At 43.2% G+C, this 18,321-nt stretch overlaps 2 protein-coding genes across 2 annotated transcripts; one reads left to right on the top strand and one right to left on the bottom strand.

The window, feature by feature from the left end:
• Positions 1-649: 649 nt before the first annotated feature.
• LOC116370375 (collagen alpha-2(V) chain-like) lies at positions 650-9,869 on the bottom strand (the record flags this gene model as incomplete). Its single annotated transcript, XM_031819739.1, has 8 exons — positions 9,377-9,869; positions 2,672-2,920; positions 2,223-2,441; positions 1,884-1,900; positions 1,605-1,637; positions 1,455-1,465; positions 958-1,011; positions 650-744 (listed from the first exon to the last, which is right to left on the bottom strand). Coding segments are annotated over exons 1-8 (769 nt in total), but the record flags the coding sequence as incomplete, so codon positions are not given.
• Positions 9,870-11,968: 2,099 nt separating this feature from the next.
• On the top strand, positions 11,969-17,630 carry LOC109883535 (pejvakin-like). Its single transcript, XM_031819740.1, has 5 exons — positions 11,969-12,960; positions 13,186-13,381; positions 13,956-14,097; positions 14,444-14,561; positions 16,814-17,630. Exons 1-5 carry the CDS (start codon positions 12,750-12,752, stop codon positions 17,119-17,121), a joined length of 975 nt encoding a protein of 324 aa, XP_031675600.1. The 5' UTR covers positions 11,969-12,749; the 3' UTR covers positions 17,122-17,630.
• Positions 17,631-18,321: the final 691 nt, after the last annotated feature.

The following is an 18,321-nucleotide window of genomic DNA, read 5'->3' as shown; positions in this document are numbered from 1 at the left end:
TTGCCAGATATCATCCCATCATCCCAGGTGATTTAATAGAAACTCACCCTGTTGCCAGATATCATCCCCATCATCCCAGGTGATTTAATAGTAGCTCACCCTGTTGCCCAGATATCATTCCCATCATCCCAGGTGATTTATAGTAAACTCACCTGTTGCCAAGATATCATTCCCATCATTCCAAGCTGATTTTCTCACCGAAGCCTAGCTGCCTTGAGAGACCAGATGACCCTGGGGGGGAGAGGAGGAGGACGGTCATTCATTCATTATCACCACGGTGTGGAAGTTCTTCACTGGTGACCACAGACTCGTATGAAGAGAATAGGTGCAGTGTCCCCCCCCCCTCAACTGGACAGGTACAATGAGAAGAGGGATAGAACAGGGTTGGAAGCTCTGAGCTATCCCTACAAGCCCCAAGTCTCTTCATGTTACTTACTTGACGTTTTGGGGTGAAATTATTTCAGGTACAGCAAGTACATTCGTCCAAAAAGCTAAACAAAAGACAAAATGGCAGAATTTTTTCCAGAACCAACCCTCTCAGTCAGTTTACTAACAAGTGTAGGAGGGAAATCACTTCTGACCAGAAATGAAGGTTACAGACTGCACCAGTGAAGTGTCGGGCTGGGGAGAACAGACGGGACAAACTCACCCCAGGGTGGTGAGGGCTGGCCGGGGGATCCTGGCTCACCAGGGTTCCCTGGGACTCCTGGTTCCCCCGTCGAAGCCTGCTGGGCCCTGTAAACCCTGGATTTGAGGAAACATATGCAAACACATGAGTGACAGTATTGAACGTCACTACTACAGAGAGATGATTTGACATGTCTACCAGATTCAAACATATGAAGGTACTGAAGAGCAGTGAGTTATCTCAGGATAGTTTGTTGGTCCTCGGTCACATTGAAGTCGCAGTATTGTAACACGCTTCTCTAGATGTAAATGTCATGGTGTTAGACATACTTTTCTGCCCTTGAAACCAGTGTATCCTCTGCTCCCCTGAGCTCCGGGAGGACCCTGAAACATTGACACAGATAACAAGAAACATCATCACTTCACATGATATTTTACACTAGCAGTAGTGTCTTCCCACTGTAGCTGTGGACAGAGACCGCAGTAGTAGCATCAGCTAACCCTCCTTACTGACACTCTATAGTACCATCTAGTGTGGTAAAGGGAATCTGACTGAAAATTAGGAGGGGAGTGGCCAGCCAAACTTCTATACAGTATACCAGAGGAGGCTGGTGGGAGGAGCTATAAGAGGACGGGCTCATTGTAATGGTTGGAATAGAATCAATGGAATGGAGTCAAACACATTGTATCCATGTGTTTGATGTCTTTGGTACAGTTCCATTGATTCAATTCCATCCATAACGATGACCCGTAAGAGAAACTTCTAACATAATCATGTCAAATAATAATGTCTACAGAGTGCTCACCATTGGTCCGGGTTGACCTACTGGCCCACGACCTGGAAACAAAAAACAACAAAAACTTATAAAAGTGACAGTATGATGTTTTTGATAACAGTTGTCATAATAGGTGTCAACAGTCACATTAATTGTTAATTAACAGATGCGCTGTCTCTGAGAGGTATGACACAGACTTACGTAAGGGATATCACCAGGTTCGCCTTTCTGACCCTGGAAATCAAATGCATCACATAACAATGTGACAATCAGCTCAGCTATTCAGGTAGCCTGGTTCCAGATCTGTTTGTGCTCTTACCAACCCCATTGCTCATGTCAAGCCAAATACGTGTATGACAATGAGTGACAAGGAGCTGGCGTGACAACACAAACAGACGGGCACTCAGGCTAATATTCAGGGGTGTGTCCAAGTAAAAATTGGAAAACGGAAGATTGAGAATATCTTTTATCATTACTCACCTTGAACGCCATCATTTCTTTGAGGAAGGGAAAGGAAGAAATCAGATTTTAACGTAGATCTTTCATCCTTAATTTGACATGTGATCTTCAATGACTTGATACTGTGTTATATGTTGAAACACTATGAAATCTAGTATGTTTTCCCCTCTTATCATCAGTCAGTGAGACACCTCCAGGGAATCCAAAGTTAATCGCTACGTTTCACACTTGGGTTTCCATGCAACACCTTGCAGTCACAGTTCATCTGAGGTAATGATGTAGACATGTGAGCCGCGCCCTTTAGACATATAATTCATATATATGTTTAAGCATGTATGTATATATACATATATATCTCACCTATCCTCCTGTTAGCGCTGGAGAAGCTGTCACACACGGGGCAGCACTCTCCCTCAGGGATGGTCACCTTCTCACAGTTCCCCACCATCTCACACTGCACCTCCTCACAGATGGTGGTTCCACTGTCACACACACACACCTTGCACGGCTCTGGGGTCCACATGTCATTGTGGGCGTACACCTGCCCGTTGTCCCTGCAGGTCTCATCCTTCTTCTCGTCTACTGAGTCATGGAGATTGAAGAACAGAATATGAATCAGACGTAGGTCCTATTAGAAAATACTGAGAGAACTGAGAGGATGTAGAGAGTCTGAAATGAGAATGTTGTAAGAAATGTAACAACACCATTAATCGAACACCATTCCATCATGACCATGAGGAATAATTCTCTTAGTGGGCACTTGAAACTGTAAAACATGGATCAATGTAATGTGGTGAGAATGTAGTCACCCGTTTTGATCTTTGGTAGCAGATTATCCCAGGTAGTAGCCTGCTGGCCCTGGGTTCCTGCGGCCTCAGAACACACAGGGCAACATTCTCCCTCAGGGGTGCTGGTTTCCTTACAGGCTAGGTCTTCACATCGGATGTCCTCACAGGTAATAGTCCCCAGGTCACACACACAGATCTTACATGGCTCCGGGTTCCAAATCTCGTTGTTGCTGTAGACTTTGCCGTTTTCGGCACAGCTGTCTTCGTTCCCTGCCACAGCAAGTAAACAGCATTTACACACATATCTTTACATGTTATGTCCTCAACCCATATGAGGTAAGAGGTAGAATAACCCTCTACAATAACACCAGGAAACAACACCACCATGTTTCTGGGATTTTCAGAGATGACAAAAAGCATGAATGATCATTTCTGGCAAATAGAATCAAGGGGATGTTTAGGAGGCCTGATGAGGGATGAGAGTTTTTAAGGACCATGTGACCTGATGAGTGTCCATTTGACTAAATTATTAGCCTTGTAAATTGTGTGTTTCTTCTATGGCCACTAGGTGGCAGACTGAAGAGAGAGAACACTGTCCCAGAGTGGGACCATCTCACATTTACTATAATGTGGACAATGTGGTGTTGGTGTCATTGTGTTTAGGAACACGTCCAAAATTCTGTTCAATCAAGTATAGCTCACTTGCCATGAACTCGCCAATGTGTGAAGTGTTCAGTTTAGGGTTTTTATGAAGAATGTAACACATTAACAGGATAGAATGTCCTGACCTACTCTTTATAACCCACTCTTTATGAGTAGGTCAGGACATACTCATACCTACTCTTTATGACCTACTCTTTATGAGTAGGTCAGGACATACTTATACCTACTCTTTATGATCTACTCTTTATGAGTAGGTCAGGACATACTCATACCTACTCTTTATGACCTACTCTTTATGAGTAGGTCAGGACATACTCATACCTACTCTTTATAGCCCACTCTTTATGAGTAGGTCAGGACATACTCATACCTACTCTTTATGACCTACTCTTTATGAGTAGGTCAGGGCATACTCATACCTACTCTTTATAGCCCACTCTTTATGAGTAGGTCAGGACATACTCATACCTACTCTTTATGACCTACTCTTTTTGAGTAGGTCAGGACATACTCATACCTACTCTTTATAACCTACTCTTTTGAGTAGGTCAGGACATACTCATACCTACTCTTTATGACCTACTCTTTTTGAGTAGGTCAGGACATACTCATACCTACTCTTTATAACCTACTCTTTATAACCCACTCTTTTTGAGTAGGTCAGGACATACTCATACCTACTCTTTATGACCTACTCTTTATGAGTAGGTCAGGACATACTCATACCTACTCTTTATGACCTACTCTTTATGAGTAGGTCAGGACATACTCATACCTACTCTTTATGACCTACTCTTTATGAGTAGGTCAGGACATACTCATACCTACTCTTTATAGCCCACTCTTTATGAGTAGGTCAGGACATACTCATACCTACTCTTTATGACCTACTCTTTATGAGTAGGTCAGGGCATACTCATACCTACTCTTTATAGCCCACTCTTTATGAGTAGGTCAGGACATACTCATACCTACTCTTTATGACCTACTCTTTTTGAGTAGGTCAGGACATACTCATACCTACTCTTTATAACCTACTCTTTTGAGTAGGTCAGGACATACTCATACCTACTCTTTATGACCTACTCTTTTTGAGTAGGTCAGGACATACTCATACCTACTCTTTATAACCTACTCTTTATAACCCACTCTTTTTGAGTAGGTCAGGACATACTCATACCTACTCTTTATGACCTACTCTTTATAACCCACTCTTTTTGAGTAGGTCAGGACATACTCATACCTACTCTTTATGACCTACTCTTTATGAGTAGGTCAGGACATACTCATACCTACTCTTTATGACCTACTCTTTATGAGTAGGTCAGGACATACTCATACCTACTCTTTATGACCCACTCTTTATGAGTAGGTCAGGACATACTCATACCTACTCTTTATGACCTACTCTTTATGAGTAGGTCAGGACATACTCATAACTACTCTTTATGACCTACTCTTTATGAGTAGGTCAGGACATACTCATACCTACTCTTTATGACCTACTCTTTATGTTTCTATCATTTTCAGTGAAGCTCTTCATTGTTAACTGTTTTTCCTCCCATGTGTAATTCTGAGTGTTGGAAGAAGCTCACACCAAGGATGTAGTTGCGTAGGACGATTGCTGACCATAAGAGCAATTTCACAATTTTCTATGACAAAATAGGAAGTTCGTCATTATAAATCATTACGTTACTTAGCAAAATTACATCTCCCCACTTGTCATTTGAAGTTGTAAATTCTAGGCCTACATCTAAATATAGTCGACATAAGTACTGAGTAAGACAGTGACGTCATGTAAGTCCAAACCAGTAATATAGACTAAGAAATCAGACTTTCCATTCAGGTTCTGGGCTTGATGTTATTTTGTACCTTTATAAATAGGTGCCTACGTTGCTCTTCCCACTTCAATGAGATCCCTGAGATCATTCCCTGATGATAAGAGGAAGATGATACACAAGCACGATGACACAGAACAGAAGCTCTTTTCACAATTCATCTGTGAATCGGGGAAACATCGCTCCAATACAGATGCTGCCTGGAAGCAAGAAACAACCCAAGCACCTCCCATGGCATTATCTAGGCGGGGTGGTGGGGCCTCTGTTGGAAACTAAGGGAGTGAAACTAGGAGAAACACTGACCACCTGCTGCAGTACTATATGTAGTATCCTTGCGGAATCTCACTTTTATAAAGTTAGCCAGTTTTATATGAAAAACATAACTTCTAAGTACTCATTATGTGGGCGAGCTTCTCCCCAAGAGAGAAGCTACTTTTCAAAAGCAGGAGTTATTTCAGGGAAAACCACAGCAGCCTATATTATAGGTTATGCTTAGCATGTGCCTGTGGCTGGGCTGTATTTCTGGGCCAGCCATGAGAGGCCACACCCAGCTAACTCCACAGCCATGGAATCTAAACGCTTCATCATATGAACCAACTTCCATTTACAAAATGGTGTAACATTATTAAGTCAGCTGTACCCAAGTGAATAATGTAAATGAATCAATAATATGTATATTGACTTCACCAACCAGGGTGTTCTTATTAAACCCATTATATTCAGAGTGTTGATCACTATAAAAGTGAGGCCTGTGGTTACTGTAAATTGAATCCATTTGTGGTTTGCACATGGACCAAAACACTGTTCCTCTTCAGTTAATTATCCAATATGGCCGCCTGCTATAACTTCCCACTACACACTGACCTTCATGACACTGTGCTGCTCAGCTGTGAAGTCAGGTGAAAGTGATCTTGGTGTTATATTATCAAGCACTATCACATATTGTCCAATAGTATACTGTGTTACAGCTAAAGAACATGGGGGAACATTTTGAAAAGTATGGTTTTCATGTCTTTTTCACTGTAGCGTTAATCTGCTCAAACAATGCACCACAAAAGGTTGGTGGCTTGGGGAGGACGGGCTCGTTGTAATGACTGGAGCGGAATCAGTGGAACGGTATCAAATACATCAAACACATGGTTTCCAGGTGAGCTGTCCTCCCCTCAGCAGCACCCTTACTACACAATACCTGTGACTTTTTACACTAAGACGTTTTCTATAGCAACATAGGCCTAAACCCCCGAGCAGCAGGTGTGACCTACTGGGTTTGAACTCAGGTTGCTTGTTTGAGCTAACACCAGTCATCAGGGCCTTATCTACCTGGAGTTCACCTATCGGATAGGATTAAAGACATAGATATAGAATGAATAGAACGAATGAATAGGACGAATCATTGACTTGAATGGGAACTCCCGTTCTATTCATTCTGTTTCTATGCATTTCATCTTATCCGATGGATGTAATCTGGACAGATAACTTTTAAAAAGCCGGGCCCAGGTGGCAGGTAAAGTTAGGCCTACTTATCACCTGATTGACCTGTCGCTACACAAGCAGACACAAAACGACAAGGAGAGAAACCATCTTCGCTGTTCAAAGACAGCATACTCCTAAAGTGATATGGGCTTTGTGGATGCCGACAGTATGAAGCATATTCATACCCAGCATTCATCGTTTCACTGGGTGTGTTCGGTCGCTCTCTGGCAAACCCCTAACCAAAATCAGTGGCCTGTTTTGGTCCGTCCCCACATCATTATGGCCATGGCGCTCTACAACCCTTCATTCAGCCTTGCACTGAAATAGCCCTGCCAGCCAGTCAGCCAGCCAGTCAGCCAGCCAGCCAGCCAGTCAGCCAGCCAGCCAGTCAGCCAGCCAGCCAGCCAGTCAGCCAGTCAGCCAGTCAGCCAGTCAGCCAGCCAGTCAGCCAGTCAGCCAGCCAGCTAGCCAGTCAGCCAGCCAGCCAGTCAGCCAGCCAGTCAGCCAGTCAGCCAGCCAGTCAGCCAGTCAGCCAGCCAGTCAGCCAGCCAGTCAGCCAGCCAGCCAGTCATGCACACAACACCACTTTAACACGAGGGATGTATTTTTGTTGCTGTTATTGTAGAGAAGAATTTGTTCCTAACTGACATGCCTTGTAAAAACCAAATAAAAATATGGATTCTATCCATGATTGTGTGTTTGTATCCAGACATCTCTGAGAGAACCTATCCCATTAGTTTGATTTGAACACTTTATTTACTCTCTTGTAAAAAGTTACAATATGAACAATGAGAAAATAGCATCCATTAAAGTGTTGATTTTATTTTCTGTTTTTTTGGGTTAGGGTTACGTGGCCAACGTGGTCCAGAGACTGGGTGGCCTGTAAACTGGACTGAACCTGCTGTGAGTGAGAGGTATCATGGTACTTATAAAACAAACCACTTCCTACAGTAAAACAATAAGACACATTTTAGTACTTTATATTTCATTTGTGAGAAAATAATTGTGATATTGAGGCGTGTAAACTGAACACAAACTGAACACAAACTGAACACAAACTGAACACAAACTGAACACAAACTGAACACAAACTGAACACAAAAAAGAAAGAAAAAGAAAAGAAAAAAATAGAAAGATAGGAAAGGAAATATGAACGTTGCTTATACACCACCTATAGATGTTCAATAAGGCACATAAAAGTATCAAACGCATAAAAGTGTTGCATCCTCTCATTGACATGCTTGATCTATCCTGAGAAGGGTTGCAGCAGTAGGGTATATTACTCTAAACTTTCGAGTACTTTACCAGTAAACTAACAGAATGTTGGTAACTTTCAAGGAATATATGGAATCTTACCAGATGACATCTAGGGGCCTTTTTGTGGCTTATCACATGTAAAATATATATACAGTATATATACAGTATATATATATATATATATATACATTCACATGTCTAATAAGTTGACTTTATATATAAAAAAAATGGAATGACAAAACTGTAAAACATCTGAAATATAAACCTTAGTGAATATCATTTGTGTTTAATGAGGGTTGTTTCAGCATGAAATATTATTTACATCTTTTTACACACTTGTATTTATTTTACTATGTCAATATGTCTTTGTTGTAAATGTTTTGTGGCCAAACTGGTGGCAGTTGTGAAAAAAGACAATAGTTGGAAGAGTTACAGAGTTGGTTAGAGGCTTTTTTCATTAATTATGCTCTTTTCTCTTGAACCATGTGGTCTATCCACTAGAAACTCATGGACAATATGGGCACAGATATAAAAAAATATATATTATATATGAATATATATATTTTTTAGTATTGAAGTATAAATCACCAAAGCTACCATAGATTGCCATAGATCACTGAAGATCCCAGTAACTTTGTTATATTACGGGTAGCTCTGCAACCCTAATCCTTTGTTCCCAGAGGGACTTTTACAAAATGTGTTCCCTGTAGACTCAAGATCTCCATGGAAAAACAGTCATTCCTGTACTCTGCTGCAGTTCTGTGGAACGGGTTACCAAGCTACCTGAAAACTGTCTTCAGAGAAAAGCTTTAAGGTGCCACTTAAATAATATCTGAGAAATAGTGTGTCGGTGTGATTAGAGGTGTGATTAGAGGTGTGATTAGAGGTGTGATTAGAGGTATTCTTTGATGAGGCGACTCCTAAACGGGCACCTCTGTGCTGTTGATAGGGTTGATATAGTAGTAATTGATTTTACTGTAGTTTTTAAATTGCATTGTGTGTGATGTGTCAATTTTGACCACCTGCCATCTACCTGCCGAAGAGGATCATAACAGTCCACCACAGTGGACGCATCATAATACCCATAAAAACAGGGTTTTTCCGCCATTCATTTTCCACATTGTGAATTCTACAAAAAATACCAATGAATTGTGTGTTTGGTGTAGGCTTACCCTGGCATGACGTTTTGATAGCCTGGTCTGTGTTTGGTGTAGGCTTACCCTGGCATGACGTTTTGATAGCCATGTAATTCTCTCTTGGACACGGTCAGTTTTATCAATTATTCAATTCAATGTGACATCTGTAATGTCGTCTGCGCCTGACGCAGCCTACAACTTCTAATTATTAAATCAATTAAATCAATCAATAAAAAAAAAATATCGAACAAAAGGTTAAACACATGAGCAATTCATATCACTCAGTACAAGCAATAGCAATCAACACAATCATCTGTCAGTCGGACCATAAGTCATGCAGTGCAGCCCCGTCCACTCACCTAGGTTGACATCCTGGCTGGTCACTGTCAATACCGGAAACAGAGATATAGCCAGACATAGAATAATCCTGGAGAGCACAGAGGTGGCCATGTCTGCACCTGAGACAGGCACCTTCCCAACACACGTACAGGGCAGAGAGGAAGACGAGAGAAGAGGAGGATGAGAGAGCTAGGCTAGCGTTGCAGTGCACAGTACCATCCAGTAATATCCAGGTAGCCTTGAGAAGAGAAAAGAACTGCCTGAACTAGACCAGAGAAACAGTCTCTCTCTCTCTCTCTCTCTCTCTCTCTCTCTCTCTCTCTCTCTCTTCTTCTCTCTCTCCCACCGCCTCACTCTCTCTCTACTTCTCTCTCTCTCGCGCCTCTCTCTCACTCCCTCTTTTAAAGGGTTGTCTAACCTCTAATTTTCTTCCTTTTTTCCTGTGCTCTCAGTCTCAGACAGCCAGCGTTCAGCAGATTACTGAAAATAGAATCCGTTTCTGATTACAGATGACATTATAGTAACAGTAAAAGGCCCTATATGTAGGATGTCATGTGTGTCATCCTAGAGCTCTGACGAGGAGGAGTAGTAGGAAGGATCGGAGGACCAAAATCCAGCGTGGTATGTATCCATAATATAATTTAATGAGACTGAATACAAAAGTACAAGAGAACGGGCGGGCGGCTCTGGCAGCTCAGGACAGACGGGCGGCTCTGGCAGCTCAGGACAGACGGGCGGCTCTGGCAGCTCAGGACAGACGGGCGGCTCTGGCAGCTCAGGACAGACGGGCGGCTCTGGCAGCTCAGGACAGACGGGCGGCTCTGGCAGCTCAGGACAGACGGGCGGCTCTGGCAGCTCAGGACAGACGGGCGGCTCTGGCAGCTCAGGACAGACGGGCGGCTCTGGCAGCACTGAACAGGAGGGAGACTCTGGCAGCGCTGGACAGGAGGGAGACTCTGGCAGCGCTGGACAGGAGGGAGCACCTGGAGGGAGGAGACGGAGAGACAGCCTGGTGCGTGGGGCTGCCACCGGAGGCCTGGTGTGCCCCGTAGCCCGGCCAGTGCTGCGGGGTGGAACAGACCACACTGGGCTGTGCTGGCGAACTGGGGACACCGTGCGTAGGGCTGGTGCCATATACCCCGGGCCGAGGTGATGCACTGGAAACCAGATGCGCTGAGCCGGTTTCATAGCACCTGGCCTAATGCCCACTCTAGCCCGGCCGATACGAGGCGCTGCGATGTAGCGCACCAGGCTATGCCTGCGCACTGGGGACACCGTGCGCCTCACGGCACGGTAAGCACGGGGAGTTGGCTCAGGTCTCCTACCTGACTTAGCCACACTCCCCGTGTGACCCCCCCCAATACATTTTTGGGGCTGCCTCTCGTGCCTGTTGCGCTGCCATGCTAACTCCTCATAATGCCACCTCTCGGCTTTGGCTGCCTTCAGCTCTCCCCGGGGGCGGCGATATTCCCCAGCCTGTGCCCAGGGTCACTTTCCGTCCAAAATCTCCTCCCATGTCCAGGAGTCCAGAACCCTCTGCTCCTGGTTACCACGCTGCTTGGTCCGGTTGTGGTGGGTAGTTCTGTAATGGCTGTCGTGGGTTGAAGAAGGTGAAGAGGACCAAAATGCAGCGTGGTATGTATCCAAAATATAATTTAATTCGACTGAATACAAAAGAACAAGAGAATCAAAATGAAAACCAAACAGTCCCGAATGGCGCAAACACTGAAACGGAAAAATAACTACCCACAAACACAGGTGGGAACAGGCTACCTAAGTATGGTTCTCAATCAGAGACAACGATTGCCAGCTGCCTCTGATTGGGAACCATACCAGGCCAAACACATAGAAATACAAAACCTAGACTACAAAACATAGAATGCCCACCCCAACTCACGCCCTGACCAAACTAAAACAGAGACATAAAAAAGGAACTAAGGTCAGGACGTGACAATGAATGTCTGTATTAAAATGAGGAGGGTAGGATATTAAAATGAGGAGGGTAGGATATTAAAATGAGGAGGGTAAGATATTAAAATGAGGAGGGTAAGATATTAAAATGATTACACAAACAAAACCTGACGCGCCAAACAAATCAAAACACCAGCAAACACACCAGCGGGACGTAATGTATTCCGAGATGTCAAGGCAGCCATTTTGCAGCAGAAGGCTTGGAAAAGCTCACCAGCTTCACAAAAAAGGCTCCCCAGTAGTTTCTCTGGATTTACTTGACATTGTGAAGGCATTCACAGACGTTTATTCATTCCATGTCCCCATATGGTCATTTGCACAGTAATACATATTTGTGTCCTGCTTGTCTTATCTCTGTAATCGCCTACCTGGGTAGTCATTCTGACCTTTAGAAAGGACCTTCTATTCCTGGTCAGTGTTAATGGACCAGTGTGAATACAGACATAGTTTACACTGTGGAAACCACACCCATTTCCCACTTTTGAAAAAAATCTCATAAATATACAACATTACGTTTCATTTCCCAGCCAAACAGCTAAATTACAAGGAAGACAAGGTCATAACATAACATATGTCATATCCTGTATGACCTTTTGGGTGGGGAAGTATTCAACTCCCTGTAACATGTAGACTAGTCTATTATTGGTACCAGACACAACCACAAGAAATGTACATTTGAACATAGACACCACAAAGACCACCACTCTTCTTGCTATTTGTCATGCTAGTTCACAACACAGGAACCAGATGTTTCACATGCTACTCTGGTATTTGTTTCATGAGTCCGTTGTTGATATAGTCCCGAGTGGCACAGTGGTCTAATGCGAAACATTTGGGACTATATCAACAACATTTGGGACCACACCAATAGACAGCTTTTTGGTGGAGTTTTCCTTTAAGCTGTGTAACCCTGATCCATTTAAATTTGATCAGATTCCCTAACCAGCTACAATTAAACTATTGATACTTACACTGATATCACTTTTCAGTGCTCAGGGCAGCATTATTGATAGACATCTAGGGCCTCAAAGACAGAGTAGCACAGGAAGTACTGCATAACCCATTGGTGAGGTCACTGGTCACATGACAGGAAGAATGAAGGCAACTACCTGTCCAATCACGTTATGGGACAGCTTGTCCCCATATCCCCTTACATGGTGTCTCCATTATTCATTAGCCCTGAGCTGCACAGCTGAATGACTCTACCTGTTTGAGAGACATCTATTCAGAACAACTGTCCACCTGTGCAGAACTTCCCAATGTGAACTCACCAAAGCCAAGAAAAAGAGAACAAACGTATTTAATAGTGTAAACTAAAGGATTCACATTTGCCTGGACAGCGGACACTTACAGTCTACCTGTTGCTGCCTTAAATTTCCAGCAGTGACTCCTGCACCCGTCTGCTGTTCCTTGGTCACCGGTATGTTCGCTGCGGCGACTAAGAACTTTGTGAAGCAGGTGGGAGACACAGGTCGGTTGATCCCTGTACCGAGCCTGAGTGAGGCTGACCGCTACCAACCCCTCAGCCTGGTCACCAGGAAGAGGAAGAGACACTTCTGGAAGAAAACCAAGTACGCCTCAACCCCCTTCTCCCTGAAAGACATCCTGGTGGGGGAGAAGGAGATCACAGCAGGTAGAGTCCAGTGAGGGGAGGAATGCATGTTTATCAGCAGCTATTAACGCCTATGTCATTCATTATAGTGCATTATGAATAGCTTATAAGGTATTATAATGGGCTTATAATGCATTATAACTGTCTTTCACTTTGAAAAAGTAAAGCATGTGTTTCTGCAGATGTAAAGCTAGTCTCGTACAATATCAGATGCCTTTAACAAGGCCTTTTATTCCATTCAAACAGGGGTGTCGTCATACCAGCTCCTGAACTATGAGGACAAGTCTGACGTGGCCCTGAACGGCAGATTAGGGAACCACCTGATGAACGACGTGGGGTTCAACATCAGTGGTTCAGACTCTGTGGCTGTCAAAGCCTCCTTTGGGATCGTCACCAAACACGAGGTAGAGGTCCCAACTCTGCTCAGGGAACTCAACTCCAGGTACACTGCAGGTGGTGGAAAATAGCTTAGAATTTTATCAATTTGATTCTGGTTTTGTTTCTGATAAGATATTACCAAGGGTCATGATGGTGATGACAAACAACTAATATGTCAGGTTAGTTAATATATAACTACAATGATTAAATGTCACTATTTTGACATAACTACAATGATTAAATGTCACTATTTTAACATAACTACAATGATTAAATGTCACTATTTTGACATATAACTACAATGATTAAATGTCACTATTTTGACATATAGAGAGCTTGAGACTATAATGTGCTATCTGTATTTTAGTCAACATGTAGTTATTGAAACAGCCTTGTTCTGTTCAATGTTCTCTACCTATACAGTAGTCTAAATACCTCAGTTCAAAATTGCTGACATCTTTTAAACCAATGAGGGTTCAGAATTTTAAAGCCAATTATCTCAGAATCATCTTTTTCCAGATGGAACCAAGCTGTCGATATTCTAATGAGACCATGTTGGTTGTACATACTGTATATTACACCTGGACAGTAGAAGTCTTTCTGACACAGGTTTGTGTTCTGGTTTCTTTCCACTATAGGAAAGTGGATCTGGATCACTGTCTGATTCGTCAGTCCAAAGAAAGTGGGCGGAGTGTTCTCTGTATTGTCATGGAGAGCATCCGTACGACGCGTCAGTGTTCTCTCACTGTCCACGCTGGCATGAGACGGACGACTATGAGGGTAAATGCACACCTACACACACAGTACGCACACACATACAATACGCACACCTACACACACGGTACACACATGGTACACACATGGTACACATAAGGGTACACACACCTACAAACACACAGTACACACACACACACACAGCACACACACACAGTACACACACACATACAGTACACACACCTTTACACCATACACACACACAGCATACACACAGACACAATACACACACCTACACACCACACTCACACACAGTACAATACACACAGAAACACTGACATCTGACACTCTCAGCAGGTAATGGTTGAATGGATGACTGCCCTGTCTCACCTATCTGACTGGTGTTCTACAGTTTCAGATTGATGATGGTCAAAACCCCAAAGGTCGAGACAAGGCCATAGTGATCCCAGCTCACACCACCATCGCATTCAGCATCTTTGAACTGTTTGTTCGATTGGATGGACGACTTGGTGAGACAACCACAACAAACACACTTACGCTTGACTCACTCACTCACTCACACACACACACACACACACACACACACACACACACACACACACACACACACACACACACACACACACACACACACACACACACACACACACACACACACACACACACACACAAACATATTTCCCCTTCTCCTGATCAGATATCTGTGTAAGCCCTGAGTCGTTGGGCGGATTTGAGAAGGAGCTGATCAGAGAGCAGCTGGGTGGTTTCATTGGTCGATTCTCTATGGGACGGCTACGCAGGTTCCTGTCTGGGATGGTGTACGGAAACCCCTTCAGAGCAGGTGGGAACCTTCTTTCATCTCTTAACCTTTTACTGCAGTGGGCTGAATCTGGGTCACACAGAGTGATTCTTTGTAGTCTTAAACACATCTACTTTGAAACAAAAGTATACACCTCACACACATGGTTATGGGATTAAAAAAATAGAGTTGAAATGTATCCCAAAATTATACTTTAAATACATCATAGAAGACTGAAATACTGTATAACAAAACTGTTTGACATATACGAAACACAGGATTGTCTGTGTTTAAAAAAACAAACATGTTTATTAATTATGAAATTATAAAAAATATGAATGAGGCCACTAGGTCATTTGACTGCAGGAAATGGCTACACCTCCTCCTGTTCTTATCGTAGCGTAAATCTAAAAGACTAGAACAATCTGATCTGATCTTACCTGTATAATGCTGTATAAAGAAGGTACAGCTCCCAAAGTGGTCTGATCTTACCTGTATAATGCTGTATAAAGAAGGTACAGGTTCCAAAGTGGTCTGATCTTACCTGTATAATGCTGTATAAAGAAGGTACAGCTCCCAAAGTGGTCTGATCTTACCTGTATAATGCTGTATAAAGAAGGTACAGGTTCCAAAGTGGTCTGATCTTACCTGTATAATGCTGTATAAAGAAGGTACAGCTCCCAAAGTGGTCTGATCTTACCTGTATAATGCTGTATAAAGAAGGTACAGGTTCCAAAGTGGTCTGATCTTACCTGTATAATGCTGTATAAAGAAGGTACAGCTCCCAAAGTGGTCTGATCTTACCTGTATAATGCTGTATAAAGAAGGTACAGGTTCCAAAGTGGTCTGATCTTACCTGTATAATGCTGTATAATCCTAAGGATCCGTGCCTTTTTCGTCTAAAATGACACACTCATACCCATGAGCTAACTGCCTGTAGTTCAGGACCTGAAGCAGGATATGCATATTCTTGATACCGTTTGAAAGGAAACACTTTGAAGTTTGTGGAAATGCAAAAGTAATGTAGGAGAAAATAACACATTAGATCTGGTAAAAGATAACACAAAGAAAAAAACATGTGTTTTTTGTATTTTTTTGTACCATCATGTTTGAAATGCAAGGGAAAGGCCATAATGTATTATTCCAGCCCAGGCACAATTTAGATTTTATCCACTGGATGGCAGCAGTGTTTGTGCAAAGTTTTAGACTGATCCAATGAACCATTGCATTCATGTTCAAAATTTTGTATCGAGACTGCCCAAATGTGCCTAATTGGTTTCATTAATAACTTTTCAAGTTCATAACTGTGCACTCTTCTCAAACAATAGCATGGTATTATTTCACTGTAATATCTACTCTAAATTGGACAATGCAATTAGATGAACAAGAATTGAAGCTTTCTGCCAATATCAGATATGCCTATGTCCAGGGATTTTGTTTTTTTACTGACAACCTCATGCTAACCGCATTAGCCTACGTTAGCTCAACCATCCCGTGGGGGACCCGCCAATCCTGTAGAGGTTTTAAAGAAGGTACAGGTCCCAGAGTGATCTAATCTTACCAGTATAATGCTGTTTAAAGAACAATCGTTAGCTCCATATTGTTGAGAAGAATATACACCCAGGGAGCCTAATAAAATACTAATAAAGAGTATAAACATATATAAACACAAACCAGTGAAGGCTGGTGGGAGGAGCTATAGGAGGAGTGGGTCATTGTAATGGAATAAATGGTATGGCGTCACACGTGGTGTCCATATGTTTGATACGTTCCATTAATTCCATTCCAGCCATTACAATGAGGCCGTCCTCCCGTAGCTCCTCCCACCAGCCTCCACTGACACAAATGCTAGTAAAAGCACAGGGTAATGTAAAGATAATGAGTGAAAGCAAAATAATCCCTGCACATTTTCCGATGTTCCAGTGACACTCTTATCCTCATCCTTGCTTTCCCCTACTCAAGACGACAGGACGTTTGAGGAGCTCACCCACACCCACTCAGACACCTACATGGACGACGTAGTGACAGACTACTATGAAAAGGCAGCCAGCATGACGGACGTCTCCTCCACCTACCTGAGAGGGGACTCCCACTCCCGTGTCAACCTCCTCAACCACAACATCCCCAAGGGCCCCTGTGCCCTGTGTGGCCGGGGCCAGACACCGAGGGAGACGGTATACGGCTGTCTGGAGTGCTCCTCCGGCGGGCACAAGTACGTCAGGCTACACGTGGTGCCTTGTTTCGACCTGTGGCACAAGACGCTCAGCTGAAGAGATGGACTCAGGAAGAGAGAGGGAGGGAGAGAGAGGGGTCATCCCTGATTAGACATAGTACCTACCTAATAGCCCTGTGCCATACTGACAGTCAGAAAACTGGAGCTGGCCAATGTCTGTAGTACTGTATCTTATTTGGAGCTGCCCTCCACTCCCCCTCAATGGATCCTCCCAAGTGACTCCCTCCGTTAGTCTACATTAGTCTCTACTCTATTCCATCTCTATTCCAACTATTTCATCTACACTTGACCTTGTTTTGGCCTCATTCTGCTGGTTTCAAAGTGTGTCATCAGGTCTTTTGGGTCATCACCTGACGTTCAGTGTTTGTAGTGGGGTGTTTTGACCTCATCAGGTCAGTGGGACATTGTAATGGTGAAAAGAGAGTGAAGAGGCTGTAAATCTACATTCATATTGCCATGGTTACGTGACATGGATTCTCCTTTGTTGTTATGTTTTTGTGACATTTCGTTTTCTATGGCTGGATTATTTATTTTTAAATAAAGATTGAGGTTTTCTCTGTAGCATAGACTGTATCTCTGTAGAGTCCTGGCATGTACAGTACATGGATCTTTCTGATTGGACGCCAGAGGGCTCTGTAAACATATCCAACAACTGTGGTTCCCGACAAAAACCACAAGGTGTCGATAAAGACCAACTCCTAGTTTTTTCTCCAACTACCACCACTGTATTATTGAACTTGCTTTATCAAGGTGATTTATCAAGGTAGAAATTGGAGATGCCACCGCAGAGAACCACTGGAGCTCAGTGGGATTATAGTATAGGTTTCACTGTCTTACTGGTACGTATAGAACAGGCCACGCTCCCCTTCTCCCTTCCTCCATTCTGAATTGGTCATGAATAAGTCCATGGTGATAATTGGTCATGAATGACTCCAGGGTGATGACTGGTCATGAATGACTCTAGGGTGATGACTGGTCATGAATGAGTCCAGGGTGATGACTGGTCATGAATGAGTCCAGGGTGAAAGTTAGTCATGAATGAGTCCAGGGTGAAAGTTAGTCATGAATTAGTCCAGGGTGAAAGTTAGTCATGAATGAGTCCATGGTGATAATTGGTCATTAATTAATCCAGTGTGAAAGTTGGTCATGAATGAGTCCAGCGTGATAATTGGACATGAATGAACCCAGGGTGATAATTGGTCATGAATGAGTCCAGGGCGATAACTGATGAATGAGT

This window comes from Oncorhynchus kisutch, unplaced genomic scaffold, assembly GCF_002021735.2.
Source record: "Oncorhynchus kisutch isolate 150728-3 unplaced genomic scaffold, Okis_V2 scaffold2519, whole genome shotgun sequence".
Classification (NCBI taxonomy): Eukaryota; Metazoa; Chordata; class Actinopteri; order Salmoniformes; family Salmonidae; genus Oncorhynchus; species Oncorhynchus kisutch.
Note: the sequence above shows the minus strand (reverse complement) of the source record. Positions and strands in the feature narration are given on the sequence as shown.

Coding starts and splice junctions, on each gene's coding strand:
- LOC109883535 (XM_031819740.1), top strand. CDS start 12,750: ATGTTCGCTGCGGCGACTAAGAACTTTGTGAAGCAGGTGGGAGACACA. Junction 13,382..13,955: donor CTCAGGGAACTCAACTCCAG/GTACACTGCAGG, acceptor TTTCCACTATAG/GAAAGTGGATCTGGATCACT. Junction 14,562..16,813: donor TCGATTGGATGGACGACTTG/GTGAGACAACCA, acceptor CCCCTACTCAAG/ACGACAGGACGTTTGAGGAG.